Source organism: Puccinia triticina, chromosome 2A, assembly GCF_026914185.1.
Source record: "Puccinia triticina chromosome 2A, complete sequence".
Classification (NCBI taxonomy): Eukaryota; Fungi; Basidiomycota; class Pucciniomycetes; order Pucciniales; family Pucciniaceae; genus Puccinia; species Puccinia triticina.
In genome coordinates, this window is record NC_070559.1 from 441,963 (window position 1) to 457,485 (window position 15,523).

The 15,523-nt window shown below is 46.2% G+C and overlaps 1 protein-coding gene across 1 annotated transcript; it reads right to left on the reverse strand.

Annotated features, from left to right (window-relative positions):
* Positions 1-10,468: 10,468 nt before the first annotated feature.
* Positions 10,469-15,322, reverse strand: PtA15_2A57 (uncharacterized protein; the record flags this gene model as incomplete). Its single annotated transcript, XM_053166613.1, has 16 exons — positions 10,469-10,732; positions 10,831-11,103; positions 11,185-11,511; positions 11,597-12,147; positions 12,241-12,439; positions 12,518-12,673; positions 12,736-12,976; positions 13,059-13,197; positions 13,260-13,647; positions 13,709-14,102; positions 14,173-14,466; positions 14,536-14,604; positions 14,676-14,851; positions 14,944-15,017; positions 15,083-15,224; positions 15,305-15,322. The coding sequence occupies 16 exons, from the start codon at positions 15,320-15,322 to the stop codon at positions 10,469-10,471; spliced, it is 3,705 nt and encodes a 1,234-aa protein (XP_053017301.1).
* Between the last annotated feature and the right edge of the window lie 201 nt (positions 15,323-15,523).

A 15,523-nucleotide genomic window follows, 5' to 3' on the forward strand; every position in this document is an offset into this window, starting at 1 on the left:
TGTGCCATTTTGTGGCCTGTCGGAAGGACATGATGGCGGACGGCTTAGCAGATCTAATGCTCAGGAAAATATAGCGGCTACATGGCACACCCAAAACCATCGTATCAGACAGGGGCAGTATTTTTGTTTCACAAGTGACATGGGAGCTGAGCAAACAACTAGGAATCCAACTATGTCCGTTGACTGCGTATCACCCTTGCACTGACGGCCAATCAGAAATTTTTAACAAAGCGTTCAAGCAGTTCTTACAACACTTTGTTGGGTACCAGCAAGACGATTGGGAATCTCTATTGGTGATGGCGGAATTTTCCTACAATAACAACACTCATATTTTGACCGGCATGTCACCTTTCCGGGCGAATTCCGGGTTTGACTTGACTTACGGCAGAATACCTTCAGAGGATCAGTGCGTGCCAATCATGGAGGAGCGGATGAGGAAGTTGAATCAGGTCCAGGAAGAATTGAAGGCAGCCCTTGAGGAAGCGCAGACCACCATGAAAGCCCAGTTCGACAAAGGCGTCAGGGAAACACCGTACTGGAAGCCAGGGGACGCGGTTTGGCTAAACAGCAAGCACATTTCCACAACACGACCCAGCCCAAAATTGTGCCACAAATGGCTAGGACCATTTTCTATTTCTGACCAGATTTCACCGTTGGTGTATAAGCTGAAACTCCCTCTTTCAATGCGGGGAGTACACCCTGTATTCCATGTATCAGTCCTTAGAAAGCATAAACCAGATACAATAACTGGACGTGGCGCGGAAAAGCCAACGCCGGTCATGGTGGAAGGGGAAGAGGAATGGGAGGCGGAAGAAATACTGGATTGCAGGCAGAGGGGGATTAAGACCAAATATCTCATTGCGTGGAAGGGCTACGGTCCGGAGGACAACTCTTGGGAGCCGGAGAGCAATCTTGGCCATTGCAAGGAACTACTCAAGGGATTTTTGCGGAGGTTCCCGGAGGCGGCGCAACAACACAAGAGGAAAAGGAGGTTTAAATGATGGGTCAAGCTTTTTTACCCACGTGGTTTTTTTAATGCTACCCAGGGGAGGACGCAGAGCCGGGGGCTTGGGCGTTAAGGGCGGGGTAATGTTATGAGCCGCGAGGACGCGCCATAGCTTACCTCAGGGACATGTTACATTGTACTCACATGTCACAGCTCCCATAATCATAAGGGAGCCGGGGAGAGATCATTAGCCTTTCCCCATTCAGAAATCTACATAATCATTGCACAAGACCCAGACAGCGCCTCCTTCCCCACCACGACCATTACACAATTCAAATCCATACAACTCTTTCTGGACCAATCTGTGAGGGCAGTAACCCCAACACTTTTTCCCCTCCCAGCGCTGCCACCAGCCTAGCACCAAGCGGAGCTCCATAACACAAAAGCACCGCTTTTTGTAGAGAAGCTTAGCTCTTGCGGTGTTGCCAAGAGGAATCCACTCAGCAAGCTGGATGTGTCCAGCCAGCCAGCTCAATACATATGTATACATGTATCCAGCTCCGCAGGATGACTCTTTCCAGGGAGCTGGATGCATAAAGATGTATTTAGCTTGCAAAGACAAGGGACTGCCCCCAAAGGGCTCCTCTCAGACTAACAGGCCAGCATGATGCCTCCTTCCAAGCTGAATGCATATGCATCCAGCTCACTGAGAGGCGTCATCCCGGCCAGCTGGGCAAATCCAGCTGGCTCACCCCAATAGACTGTGAATTGACTATTCAATAGCCTGCCAAGGGGCCCCCCGGGGGCTATCCAATAGCAGTTTGGCTCGTCTCACTTTTTGTCTCAGTCTTGCTTTTCAATTCCTGGTTTTACATACACATGCAAACCGCACTTGTAAATGTTTTTCAACACCCCTTACCTGAACCGCTCCATCAGCACCCAACCCGACCTGTCCAGCATCCCGTATCAAGCAACAACACCCCAATCTGCTGACACCTAGGCCCCCATCATTGGACTGTAGATGGTGTCCCAGGTCCCCGGCATCCACTCAATTCACCAGGGGAGATTTTGACACACTCTCCAGAGAGTGCCATACTGTACCCTTTTTCCCTAACTGTGCTGGATGCCTTTGATGAAATTAGTGCAAGAATTAATGAAAAATTCTGGAACTGATCCTGGATTCATGCATAAAACATTGAGAAGTCATGCAGAAGTCAACTGGAAAACAACTGAAATGGGTTTGAAAACACTATGACATAATGGCCACAATAAAAGCATAGTTCAATTTGAAGTGTTTGGTAATTAAGATGAATTATTGGGTTTCAATTCATATTATTTATATGCGCATGAAGGTGGTAATTGTTTTCACTTTGCCAATGTAACTGTCATGTGTGCGTGTGCAAGTTTGTTACAAATTGCAGGTTGGGCCTCCTGCAGATCAACAACATGTACATCCCTGTTAGAATTATGTGAAAGGCCCATCTGAATTGGCATATTTCCCTAAAGAAGGCCAGTATCATCTAGAATTGAGCCAAAAAAAGGATAAAAGTAGGGTGAAAATATGAGTCAAGTCAAGCTTGGAGGTGTGTGGTCCCAGATTTCAGATAGACATCTTGGCTTCTTAACATATATAAGCTTGTGAGTTGTTTTTGTGTTTGTTTGTTTTCCAATGTCTCCATGTACATGCATGTGAGTTTTTTTTCACTTTGCCAATTATGGTGTTCAAAGTTGGTTTGCATAATTTTAGGGTCAGCCTAAATGCACTCCAAAAAAATTCCAAAAGCACTCCAAAAGTGAGTGTATGGAGTGTGCACTCCAATGATTGTTGGAGTACAGACTAGAGTACTCCAAGTCAATTGGAGTGCAGAACCAGGGACTCAAGACTCTTTGGAGTGCACCACAAAGAACTCCAGTGGCCAGGAAATGTAATGAGTGCCCATGAGTCTCACTCCATCAGATTGGAGTGCATTCCCCCAGCACTCCATTCCTGATATTTCTCCTCCTCAAAAGGGGAGTGCAGTACTGTGCACTCCAGCCAGAGCTGGAGTGCCTACAACTTCAACTGGGCTATGTACAAACACACCCCACTTGATCCTCCTGATATCCATGACCGGTACAGACCGGCATTGAGCGGATTAACATCTCCTCTCAATGACCAGTCTGTACCGGACCGCCGGTCATTGAGGGAAATCACAGAAATCACACCTCTTGATGACCGGTCTGTGCCGGTCATCAAGGGGAGTAACATCTCCTCTCAATGACCGGTCTCTGCCGGTCACCGAGGGGACTCACACCTCTCGATTACCGGCGCGGACCGGTCACACCTCCCGATGACCGGCACAGACCGGTCATCAAGGGGACTCACACCTCGATAATCGGTCACACCGGTCATTGAGGCTAATAACACCTCCTCTTGATGACCGGTCATCACCGGTCATCGAGGTGAGTCACATCTCTCGATGACCGGTCAGACCGGTCATCGAGGGGAATAACACCTCCTCTGGATGACCGGTGTGTACCAGTCATCGAGGGGAGGTGCTACTCTCAATGACCGGTCGGTCTGACCAGTCATTGAGAGGAGGTGCTGCTCCCCTTGGTGACCGGCACAGACCGGTCATTGAAGGGACTCACACCTCTCGATGCTCCCGATGACCGGTCGGTCATCGAGAGGGCTCACACCGCTGTGGTGCGCCAAATGGTACAGGCGGTGATTCAGATCAAATCAGCAGTGTGCGGAGTGTATCCAGTCCTCAAGGTATTCAGCTTTCATCCTCCAGTCTCAAGAACTCAATTCTCAAGGCGTTTCAGGATCTCCTCCCCCCCTCTTTCCCTTCTTTTTGTCTGTTTTGTCTCTTCCTTCTCTTTCTTGGTTTGTTTTGTTTGTCTTTTCTTTTTTTTCTTATATGCTGGCTTTTGGATGGAGAGCTATGTGGTGGGTTGGTGTGTTGTTTTGTGTTTTCTTTGGTTGTGTTCTGTTCTCTTTTCCTTCTTGTTGTTGCGCGCGCAGAGGCGCGCAGGTGTGTGATGACCTGTCCACAACATTTCACAGCTCCCAGAGTCTGAGTTCAGTTTGAACTCAGATGATGGGGCGGCATGGACTTTGTCTGAACCCTTTTCTTTTGGCTTTTCACACTGCAAGAAAAACTCTAGAAACTGCTTGCAGTTGAGATGCAGCAAGCTTCAACCAAGCTCCAGCTCAAGCTGGAGTCAAGCACACAAATTCCGTGCTGGTGCACCTTGAGTGTGTACCTTGTTCAGCATCTCAATGTTGAACATGCTGTAGTGCTCATGCAGTAGGCTGAGGCAAATGAGCACCCCTGAGCACCCTTTTATTTAATTTTATTAAACAATCCATGCACCATTGAATCCAGCCAGAATGACATAAACAGGGTATGTACACATGAAAGGGATATGTACAGATGAAAGAAATATGTACACATGAAAGGGGAATGTGAGGAGGTGTATTAAAACATAAAAGGGATATGTACACATGATGAAAGGGGTATGTATGCATGAAAGGGGTATTTATGCATGAAAGGGGTATGTGCAGTAAGGGGTATTTGCACACATGAAAGGGGTATGTACAACTGAATGATAAAAGGGAATTGAAAGGGATCTAAAAAACTCAAAGGGGACATGTAAACATGAAAGGGTCATGAACACATGATGAAAGGGGTATGTACACATTTTGAAAGGGATACATGCACAACAAAGGGATATACACACATGAAAGGGGTATGTGTACATAAAGGGCCATGTACACATTATGAAAGGGGTGAATGTATACAAAAGGGATATATGCACATGAAAGGGGTATGTGCACATGAAAGGGGTATGTGCACATGAAAGGGGTATGTGCACATGAAAGGGGTATGTGCACATGAAAGGGGTATGTGCACATGAAAGGGGTATGTGCACATGAAAGGGGAATTTGAACTTGAAAGGGGGATTTGCACAGGTATCAACTCCTGTACTTAGTTTTTTGTACCTTAGACTCACTCTTGCATAAATTAGACAATGTGCATGGAATCAACCAGTGCTTGATTCTTGCATGAGGCACAGCTTGCCTTGAGATCTTGCGTCTCAACTGCAAGCAGTTTCTAGAGTTTTTCTTGCAGTGTCAGATCATCCATCCAGAATCTTAATCTTATTGATCCCTCTCTGAGTCCGTGTGTCTTCTGAGTTCAAACTCTCAGCACCTTGAGTCACATTTCCCCGAATCCCTTCTTTAGATCACATCCTCCGGCCCTCTTCGCCGGACTCCTTTCCTCTTCAGATCCTCAACAACAAACTACCGCCGACGGGAATCTACACCTTGTCGTCTCTCAACAAATCCCCCTCCAACTTCCGCTATCCTCAATTCCTCATCTCTTTTCCGGACCACCGCGAAGGCAGCGCACAGCGCAACTCTCCCTTCCAGTAACTGCCGACGGCCCAGAACCGGTCGGAGTTCCACACCACTCACACCACTCGATGACCGGTCAGACCGGTCATCAAGGGTAATAACACTCGATGACCGGTGATGACCGGTCATCAAGGTGAGTCACATCTCTCGATGACCGGTCTGTGCTGGTCATTGAGGGGAGTAACATCTCCTCTCGATGACCGGTCAGACCAACCGGTCATCGAGAGTAGCACCTCCCCTCGATGACTGGTACACACCGGTCATCGAGAGGTGTTATTACCCTGGATGACCGGTCTGACCGGTCATCGAGAAATGTGACTCACCTCGATGACCGGTCAGACCGATCATCGAGAGGTGTGAGTCCTCTCGATGACCGGTCAGACCAATCATCGAGAGGTGTGAGTCCTCTCGATGACCGGTCTGTGCTGGTCATTGGGAGGTGTGACTGATGACCGGTCCGCGCCGGTCATCGAGAGGTGGAAGTCCCCTCGATGACCGGTAAAGACCGGTCATCGAGAGTAGCACCTCCCCTCGTTGACCGGTACACACCGGTCATCGAGAGGTGTGACTGATGACCGGTCCGCGCCGGTCATCGAGAGGTATGAGTCCTCTGGATGACCGGTCGTGTGAGTCCCCTCAATGCATCGAGAGGTGTGATTGCTGTGGGCACTCCAAAAAAAAGGAGACTTGGAGTGCACCCCAATGCACTCCATTTGGCATTTGCTAGCTGGAGTGCAAAGCCAAAATCCTTCACTGAAAAGGTGGAGTGCTTGGGCTTGCACTCCATTTTTTTTGGAGTGCATCTAGCCGCACTGCCCTATTTTGGTCAATTTTGGAGTACCCAGTTGTGTACTCCAAGAAACATGGAGTGCCCATCTGGGGACTCCATGTTTTGGGAGTACAAAATCAAGGTACTCCAACTTTTTTGGAGTGCTGGCCCCCCAAAGCCAAAAATGTGGAGTGCATGAAGTAAAAGTTTGGAGTGCATTTAGGCTGACCCTAAAATTATGCAATCCAACTTTGAACACCATAAATATCACCTTTGTGTACGCGCGTAAATTAGGGTGACAGATCACTGAAGGCGCCTTTCACAGCTCCATTACAAGTAAAAACTGGTCAGAAAGCCATGAAAGCCCCCGCAGGTCACATTTACATTGTTTGGAACCCCTTTGACATAGAGAAATTGATCAACAGAAATTCGCCATAAATGAGTAATAGTTGGGCATTGATTAACTATGGTTTCATGACAGATTGTAATTAAGTTATACATAGAAAATTAAATGGTTCTCTACAACATTGCACAAGGTCCTGTGATAATTCTGCATCACTTCTGACACACTTCCCATTGACTTCTGAAGAATTTATCAATGATTTCCTAATCCACATCTGACTCACATCAGACCCAGAACAACATAAAATTAGACTCTGGCACTCTCTGGAGAGTGCGTAATGTTGAAGTTTCACTTGAGGACTGAGGGATTGAGAGGCGAGGAGGAGGGGTTGAAAGAGGAGCTTTGCTGAAGGTTGGTGGCTCAGGTGGGGCTAGAGTTGTTTTGGCTCAGACTCAATGCTGTTATTTCATACTCGAGGAGCGGACACGTATACACAACTAGAGAGCCCCCTGCACAAGATCCAGAGGGGGCCTAACAGCATGTAACATACAAGACAAACTAAACTAACATCTGTAAGAAGTCAGTGACAGGGACAGAACAGGAACTGGGACAGAGGACAGGAACAGGAACAGGGAACGGGTACTGGGACTGGGACAGGAACAGGGAACGGGTACTGGGACTGAGACAGGAACAGGGAACTGGAACAGGTACTGGAACAGGAACAGGAACAGGAACAGGAGCAGGAACAGGGAAGATAGAAAGTGAGCGGACTGAAGAGCTCAGATTCTGACACGTAAAAGTCTCCCCTGGTGATTCCAACCCGCACCTGTGCTTGCGGCGTCCACTTGATTCTGACCTGCAGCAACCCCGCCCAAGGCGACACCGCCGGACAAACACTCTCCACCGGACCTTGAACACTGGGACCTCTTGGTGCAGCCGGACCGTAAGGCACAACTCATACCAGGGTGATGTTGAGCGCCGTCATTATGCTCAATCAGTACAGCTGGCAGGAAGAATTCACCATCCTGTTGCAGGCTGAGGACCGTGGTCAACAACTCACCAAAGGAGACAAGAAGAATCACCGCCAAGGGTGGAACCCTTGTTAGGAAGCTTCCCTGATTACAGCCATGGAGACCACAATCACAATGGTGATAACCCAATTGCTGCTCATGCAGAATATTTCTGCCTTCGCCGCTACGCCAAAAGAAAAGAGCGCATAATTCATCAATGGGGTCTGATTGATACCCAAGCTCTGGCCACCTACCTCCTCTGCCAGAAAACCACGCTCAACTGGATGCGCCCCACCATTGACTTTGAAGCACCCCTGCCATCATGCACATGTGAACCGGATCAGATTCACACACACAGAGTTGACTTTGTGGATCTCCTTGGTAAACATTGTCTTATTTTCCATACCATCTGAAGGATCATATTGCTAATTCTCAATTGATACCTCAGCCCTCTATCCAATACAGCTCATCTTGTTCTGCAAATGTACACCATCTAGACCCTATCCAATTGATCCATCACGGCTACTTTGCTTGCTCAGCTGAAATGCCTCAAACAGCCTTTTAAATTTGGCTTGTCCAATAACACCATCTCCTATGGCAAGCCTTGGCAGTATCTGGTTCCGCGTTCATACAATCACTCTCAGCTTTTCTAGATACTCGCTGTGACAGCCTGTTATTCAACCGTGGATCAAATCACAAGCGGAGAGAACTAGTCCCCTTTACTCACTGCATTGATCTGTATCATCGCATCCTGGACGGGCAAAGACAACTTTTTGAAGATGGCCTGCAACTAAAAATTGACAAATGGGAAAGCAAGTGCCCTTGTTACTTTGGGCCAAGCAAAGACGAAACCAAAGAACATGCAGCAGAACCTGATGTGATGATTGCAAATTGCAATGGGCCACTGCACTACACTAACGTTATTGGAAAATAACTGTTAGTGTAGCCATTTTATTGACTCCCAAATTCATGTCATTTGTTATCTCAGATACAAGTATCCATACTAACAATAACAGGAAATAACAGCAATAACAACAATAATAGGCATTTTATTGCTACTAACAGGATACAATAACAGTTATTGCTGTTATCCATCACTATTTCCTGGGCAAGTTCCTGTATTGTTAGCAACACAAAAAACGAGATAACAGAAAATGTTGTTATTGTTAGCTGGTTTTGGCTAGAATACACTACACTAACAAATAATGTTAGTGTATTGGCCCACCGTTGTTGCAATGGATGGTAACTTCCAGCAGTGTCATTACGCATATGCCAGCAAAGATGAGCCTTGCAAAGACCAGTACCCCCATAGTTTTGTTCCACCCTCAAAGATACTTTTGGATATTGTAGCGCTTGAAAAGACTGAACAGTCTGCTTTAGGAATCAATGTGAGAGATTATTGTCTCTTTTTCTTGACAGACAGATTTATACACCACCTGATATGGCACATCCTTTATTTCAACTATTAGCCACCATGCTCTGATCAGCACAAAGCAGCGGATGATAATTGCAACAATTTGACCTGGGATAAGTGTGATGACTACGGACTCTTTGCAAGTACCTGTTGACACAATGTCCCACTGATGAATCTTAACATCCATAAGACTGGTGAGAATTTATACTATCCAATCTCTCTCCTATGGAACATTTTGCTCAACTTTCCAAATCATAAGTTTGGTATCCTGGACGACATCGGATGCCACCTTGAAACTCACATCCAAAAGGTTTGCACCAAATCCAATCTGCTCTGAATCCAAATGCAAGCGGCTTAATCATCCTGATCTGATATTCCCTTTGTCAGCAAGGGCTCTTGAGTAACCAAATCACCAATCTCCGCTTTGGGACCTCAGTGTTTCATGCTTATGTGCATGAATAGTTGTGCCAGGTGAAATATAACCATTGGGTCAACAATTGATGGGGTTTAACTGATGGTGAGGGTCTTGGGAGATACTGGTCCTTCCCGTCACCTCTGATATCAACCCTTTGAGTATCAACCCGGTTATATTGATTTACTTCACTTCAATTTCATTCTGACTACTTTGCTGAAGGATTGCTTGAATCATCAGCAGATTGGCTCCTCAAAAAGCTAGAAAATGCTGAAGAAACTATTCAGCAAGATGATGAAGACCTTTGACAAATCCACGCTTGTCCCAATCCATACTTGCCCGGTACCTGCTACACCAATTCTTTCTTTGAGGCTCCATGGTCACTTGAACAGAAATACAATTAAGGTGTTCAAAGTTGACTTGCATAAAATCATGAAATTCTGAGGTGAAAAAAATATGTACACCCAAACACTCAAATTAGAGCAACATTTCTAAAATGGTGCATATAAAATCATCATTTGAAAGTTTTATGATTTTATGATTTTATGCAATGAAAATTTTATGATTTCAACTTTTATGGTGTTCAAAGTTGGTTTGCATAATTTTATGCATGCATAAATCATAAAATCATAAAATCATTTTTGCAGGCAATATGACTGTCTGATTATGTAATACAAAATTTCCTCACCAAAACATTTTTATGATTTTATGATTTATGCATGCATAAAATTATGCAAACCAACTTTGAACACCATATTTGAACACCTTAAATACAAGCTCTCGTTATGTATGCACGTATATATTTAGATCTAAAATTGATAATCTCCAGACCAAGCCAAACCAAACCAAATAAAAACAACAAAAAAGATGATAGGAGATGGTGATCATGAGGAGTAGAGAGAGCAATAAGGACACAATGAAGTAAGAAAAGGAAATGTTTTGGTTGAAGAATTGAGAGGGACAGCACTAAACAAAGGAAAAAAGAAAACAAAACAAAACTGCGTTCTGTTAGTTGAAGGCAAGAGGAATGAGTATACGAGTATTTAACAATGCAATTCTTGGTAGATTACGTGATAAAACCAGAAGAAAAGAAAATCATCATCTTTTGTTTTTGATCATTTTACTCTAAGAGGGTTCGGATCTCCAACAGCAAAAAACAGATTGGAGAATCAAACCCTAGATCTTAACCCAGCGGCCTTCTTACCGACCTGGGTGACGCCAGAGACCTTACAAACCGAGCCGGCAAACTTGGGCTTATATCTAGCCCCGGTGAACGGGTCCTCGACGAAGCCAGCTCCGCCAGTGCTTCCTTCCTGTTGTCGATAGATCGGCGTAAGCGATCCAGCACAGATATCGAACGACGAGAATTGGTCGTAATCAATCTCGATCGCATCCCTGGGCGTACGATCTCCTGCCGAAAGTACTTGCTTGGCCTGAAGGGTGTTATTATTCGATCAAGTCAGTAGTCAGTTAATTAGAAAGAAGCCACTGCACCCGGACAAAACATTGAAAGAATCTCTCTCGGACTCACCTGAGTAGCAACATTAGCAGCTGGGTTTAATTCTAACAACCGTTTAGCAAACGTGGCCGCAGTGACGAAGTTTTTAGATTTCGAGAAGGTGGTCATAGCCAATCTGAGAGCAAGAACTAAATGAACTGATTGCAATTTGCAATGCGTAAAGTAGGCGGCCAATTCGAGCTGTCGTTTAAGATTTTCAGGCTCGGAACTGGCCACTCGTCGACGCTCAATCTCGAGTGAGAGTCCAATCAGATATTCTCGACAGGTGATTATCAGTTCCGATAACTATCACGATGCAAGAAGATTGTCAGCTAAGGATTTTCAAAACAATTGCCAACCCAATGAATTGGTAAGTGATCTCCATACCTCGTTTTGCTCAGCTTCATCTTTCGTAACGACCAGCAAGAGAGATTGCAAGATTGATCTGAATTTGGCCGAAGCCTCGTTAAATTCAGCTTTTCGGAAATGGGCGTAGGCAGCTTTGAGCTCGGTCTGAGTGATAGATTGCAAACTGCGTGCAATGGCCGGAAGAACGTTTCGTGGGTTGACATCTTCGGGATCTCGACGCAAGTATACTTCCAATGGTGGCAGACATGCACTTGCTGGGAGGTAAGCTCTCGAAGCTTGGTAGGTCGACAGAAACAATGGTTTAAGAGGTGCAAACTCAATTGCTCCCACTTGTCGATTGAGTAGCTAAATAGGGCGAAGAGTATTTTAGGTTAAGCTTGAGAGGTTCGTATTGGTCAGTTAATTGAGGTAAGTCTGGAAACAGGCTTACCTGCATAGCAGTTTCAAACGATCCAGCGGCCACATGATCTGCGGCCAGCGGTGAATTCTTGACCCACAGCTCACTTTCCTGGACACCTTCCTTAACTTCTCCATCAGCCCCATCTTCTTCGACACCCATGGTTTCCGATTCTCCCGCTTCAGCATCAAGCGCTCCCCCAGGGATTTCAGAACCGCCAATGTCCCAAGCTTCTTCCGCCTCCTCGCCTGCATCTCCTTCGACATCCATCCCATCCCCGTCATCAGCTGCCCATTCATCCAATGGATCGCCACGACCGGCACCTCCAAGCGAATCGATCGGGTTGGCGTTGGCATCCATTCCGGAAGCTTGAGTAAGAGCACGGTCAAAGAAGCTTTCACTAGTGCCCACGCATGGCCAGTTGAAATCATGGCTCGCCGTCACGATTCCAGGTGGTGTGAGACGGCTGCTCTTGAGCGGTGGCAATGGGGGAAGCTCCTCTTCAGTCAATCCAGCCACTTCCAAGACTTCGTTAGCTTCATCGTCCAATCCGTTTGATTTGGCAGTCAAGTACGCCAAGGGATCTACCCGAATTATGAAATCATGAATTTTGAGTTAAACTCTTCTTTTTTTGTAAAAAGAAACAAGAGTGAGTAGTCGTCAAATTGGTCACTTACACAGACCAACATCCTTTAGCACTGAGATTCGTGTCTTGACGTTTCCAAGGTACAAAGCGTTGTGAAACCTTGACATATGATCGGCTCTCATTTCGGCAATCTTGGCCATTTTATTCAATTTTTCGGTATTCCCCGTCAAGAGGTAAAGAAACGAGAGGCGGTCGAAATTTTTGGTTCGTTGATAACAGGTTTCAACGATCTGGAGGATGAGTTTTAGGACATTAGGTGAATACGAGTGGCGATTGGTCATCTTGGGGACTCAGATGTTTAGGCTTACTTTTTGGTTGCCTTGCTTTAAGGCTTGTTGGCCCAATCGATTCCAAGAAGCGGGTCGGTCGATGGCTTTGGCGGTTTCCAACGCGACTTCGAGATTTCCACATTCGATAGCCAAATCGAATCTAGTGGTTTTGTCTTGAACAAAGTGGAGAGCAATCTAAGATGAAAGAGATGTCAGGAAATTTAATAAAGAAACAGGTGAGAGCAGTATGAACATACTTCCGGGAATCCTTTCTTTTGCAAGTAAGCGATTATACTTTGCCCGACCAAGTTTGATGTTCGGATGATGTGCAAGACCTCATCATAGTTGTTACGTGTCAAGGCTAGCTTGAATCTATACTCAGTGGGATCGATTGGAATCCCTTTGGGTTTAGCGTTTCGGTCCAAGCAATGTACCATCTTCCCCTTAACTCGTGTCAAATAAACCGGTTGATCGAGCGTCTTAATGATACCGTTGTCCCTGGATAAGAGTGGGCCAATCCTCGTCAGTCCATGTTGACTTAAACAAAAAGAAGTGATTAAAAAAAGGAAGGGAAACGTACCCCTGAGGTAGCGCGTATTTGATATGGTTCAGTGTGGAATATACCAAAATCCCGCAGTCGTCCCAGGCACCAGACTTGATTCGGATGGTTTCGTGAATCAAGCTGTGTTGTCCCAAGGCCTTATTGGCGATGATGATAGCTATATTTTGCATCAGAATTAGCGACTGGATGAGGAAGGTACGAGGAGAAAAAACAGCTCACTATGTTTACTCAGCAAAGCGACCATGGAACCGTCATTGCTCCATACAACATATTTAACCGGTGGTGTGGTGATTTCTGAGACGACTTTCTGCTGTTGGATGTCGAAGAGTATGACGGAAGTATTGGTGCTGAGGAGGAGACTAGCGGTTCCGCCGTAGAAGATATCATTGGTCGGACTAGGACATTTGATTGATTTCGTAATCGAGTTCGAAAGATCTCTGATTTCGATCGTTTGAGAGGTTTTGTCCAGGACGGCAAACCGGTTACGAGCCACAAACAAGGCAGCTTGTCCATTTCCGCGTTTGCCTTCGGAGGATGAATCACGCACTTCACCCGCATTCATGTCTTTGGGCAAGTTGACTAATTCATACATTCCGTTTTCGGCAGGCTACCAATGGGTCATTCTTAGTTCAGAAAGGGAACCTGAAATGGTGAAGAGGGACACATACCGAAGTGACCAATACTGCTCGTTCAGCTGGGTTGTAACTAAGCGTACGCGGCTGGACATATTGACTTCCCAGTTTCTTGACGCTAATCACGCTGACGTCCGAGCCTGTCGACAGATCGTGGACCCGAACATACTTATCGCGAATGTAGAATAAAGTATTGCCATGTAAGCTAAACGCCGGTCGTTCACGGTCGAGCTTGAACACGATCAAACCGGTATCGTGACCAGCAGCAAAGAGATTGAGCTCGGGGTGGGCTGTCAACACCCAGAACCGATCATTCTCTCGTCTGAAGGTTTGAACCGCTGTTCTTTTACTCATGTCCCACACACGAATGGTCTTATCCTCCGAGTCGGAAATGATTAATTCATGTTTTGGATGAAACAAGACGGCAGAACTGATACAGTCAATCTTAGTCAGCTCTCAAATCATTGGCTTGCTGTTCAAAGGATAGAGGAAGCGCGAACATGTTGTTGAAATGCCCGCGGCAAGTGTCCACCTCCCATGCTTTCGTCTCACTCATTCTCCACAGTTTGACTTGTCGGTCGTCACCACAAGAGACAATAAGGGGCAGGGTAGGGTGAAAGGTTGCCCAGTTGACACCCCGATCATGTCCCTCGAGAACATATTTGACGACTGCATCGGTATTACCAAAGAGATCGGCTTGTCCAGAATTAGCCCGCTGAACTTGGTCTTCGAATGACATTGGCTGAGCTGTGGTAGTTTTCTTTCGAAGTCCGGTTATATCCCACACCCGAACACTAGAAACGAAAGGCAACTGAGCTTTGCGACAAAAATAATCAAAGATGTGTAGGCTGTTTTCTTCTTACGTTTGATCCATGGAACATGATACGATGTAGTCATCCTTTGGATGAAACTCGGCATACATGATGTAGTGGCTGTCAAAAAGGGAAAGAAGGGAGGTGGTCAACCTGTGTAAGAAACTTGGAATCAATAAAAAGTAAGTTACTTGTGACCGGTAAGAATCGCAATACATTGTCGCGATTGCCAGTTCCAGATCCTGATCGTCTGGTCATCCGAAGCAGAAAGAATCCAGGGGTGTTCGCGATGAAAAGATACTGATCGGACGTAGTCTAGATGGCCGTGCAGAGTGAATAGACATCGTCGTTGTTTATAATTCCAAACCTAGAATATCCAAGGGAATCACAAAGGCCAGGGGATGAATTGAGACTGCTTGGGCTTAGTCTGCTCGATTGAAGTGATAGTTCTCTACTGACCTTGATCTTGTAGTCATCACCACCCGAGACGAATAGTGGTTGACTGGGATGGAAAGCGATTCCACGAACGGGCCCTGGAAAAATGGCCAATCGTTAGTGTTGGTAGTGAGCAGGATATTGGAGAGAGGAAGGGTGGTACCATCGTGTTCATCGAATCTTTCGACGAGAGTGCCCATCTGAAAGTTCCACATCTGGATGCTACCCGAGTGGAGGGAAGCAGCCAGGAGAGTCAACTTGGGATGGAAGGCTATCCCCTTGACCCGGTTGGACTTGGACTCGAACTGATTTGGGAAGGCGAGGAGGGGGCATGTTGTTAGTTCTCTAATATCACCCGCGCTGGAGGATGGCCAGGTGCACCAACCTTGGTGAGCATCTGCATCGTGGGCGGCTGGAAGGGTTAAGAGATAGAGGTGCGCTGGTTCGGAGCGATCGGCGGATATTTCGAGTATGTTTCCTGTCTTGCGATGTTCGACTGCTCCAGTCTCATCCAATCGATGGCTTCAGCGTGTCGTGAGTAGTTTTCTTGCTGCTGCTGGTGTCGTGGTGGTGGTGTATTGGTCTCCCCGCGAAATCTGGGTTT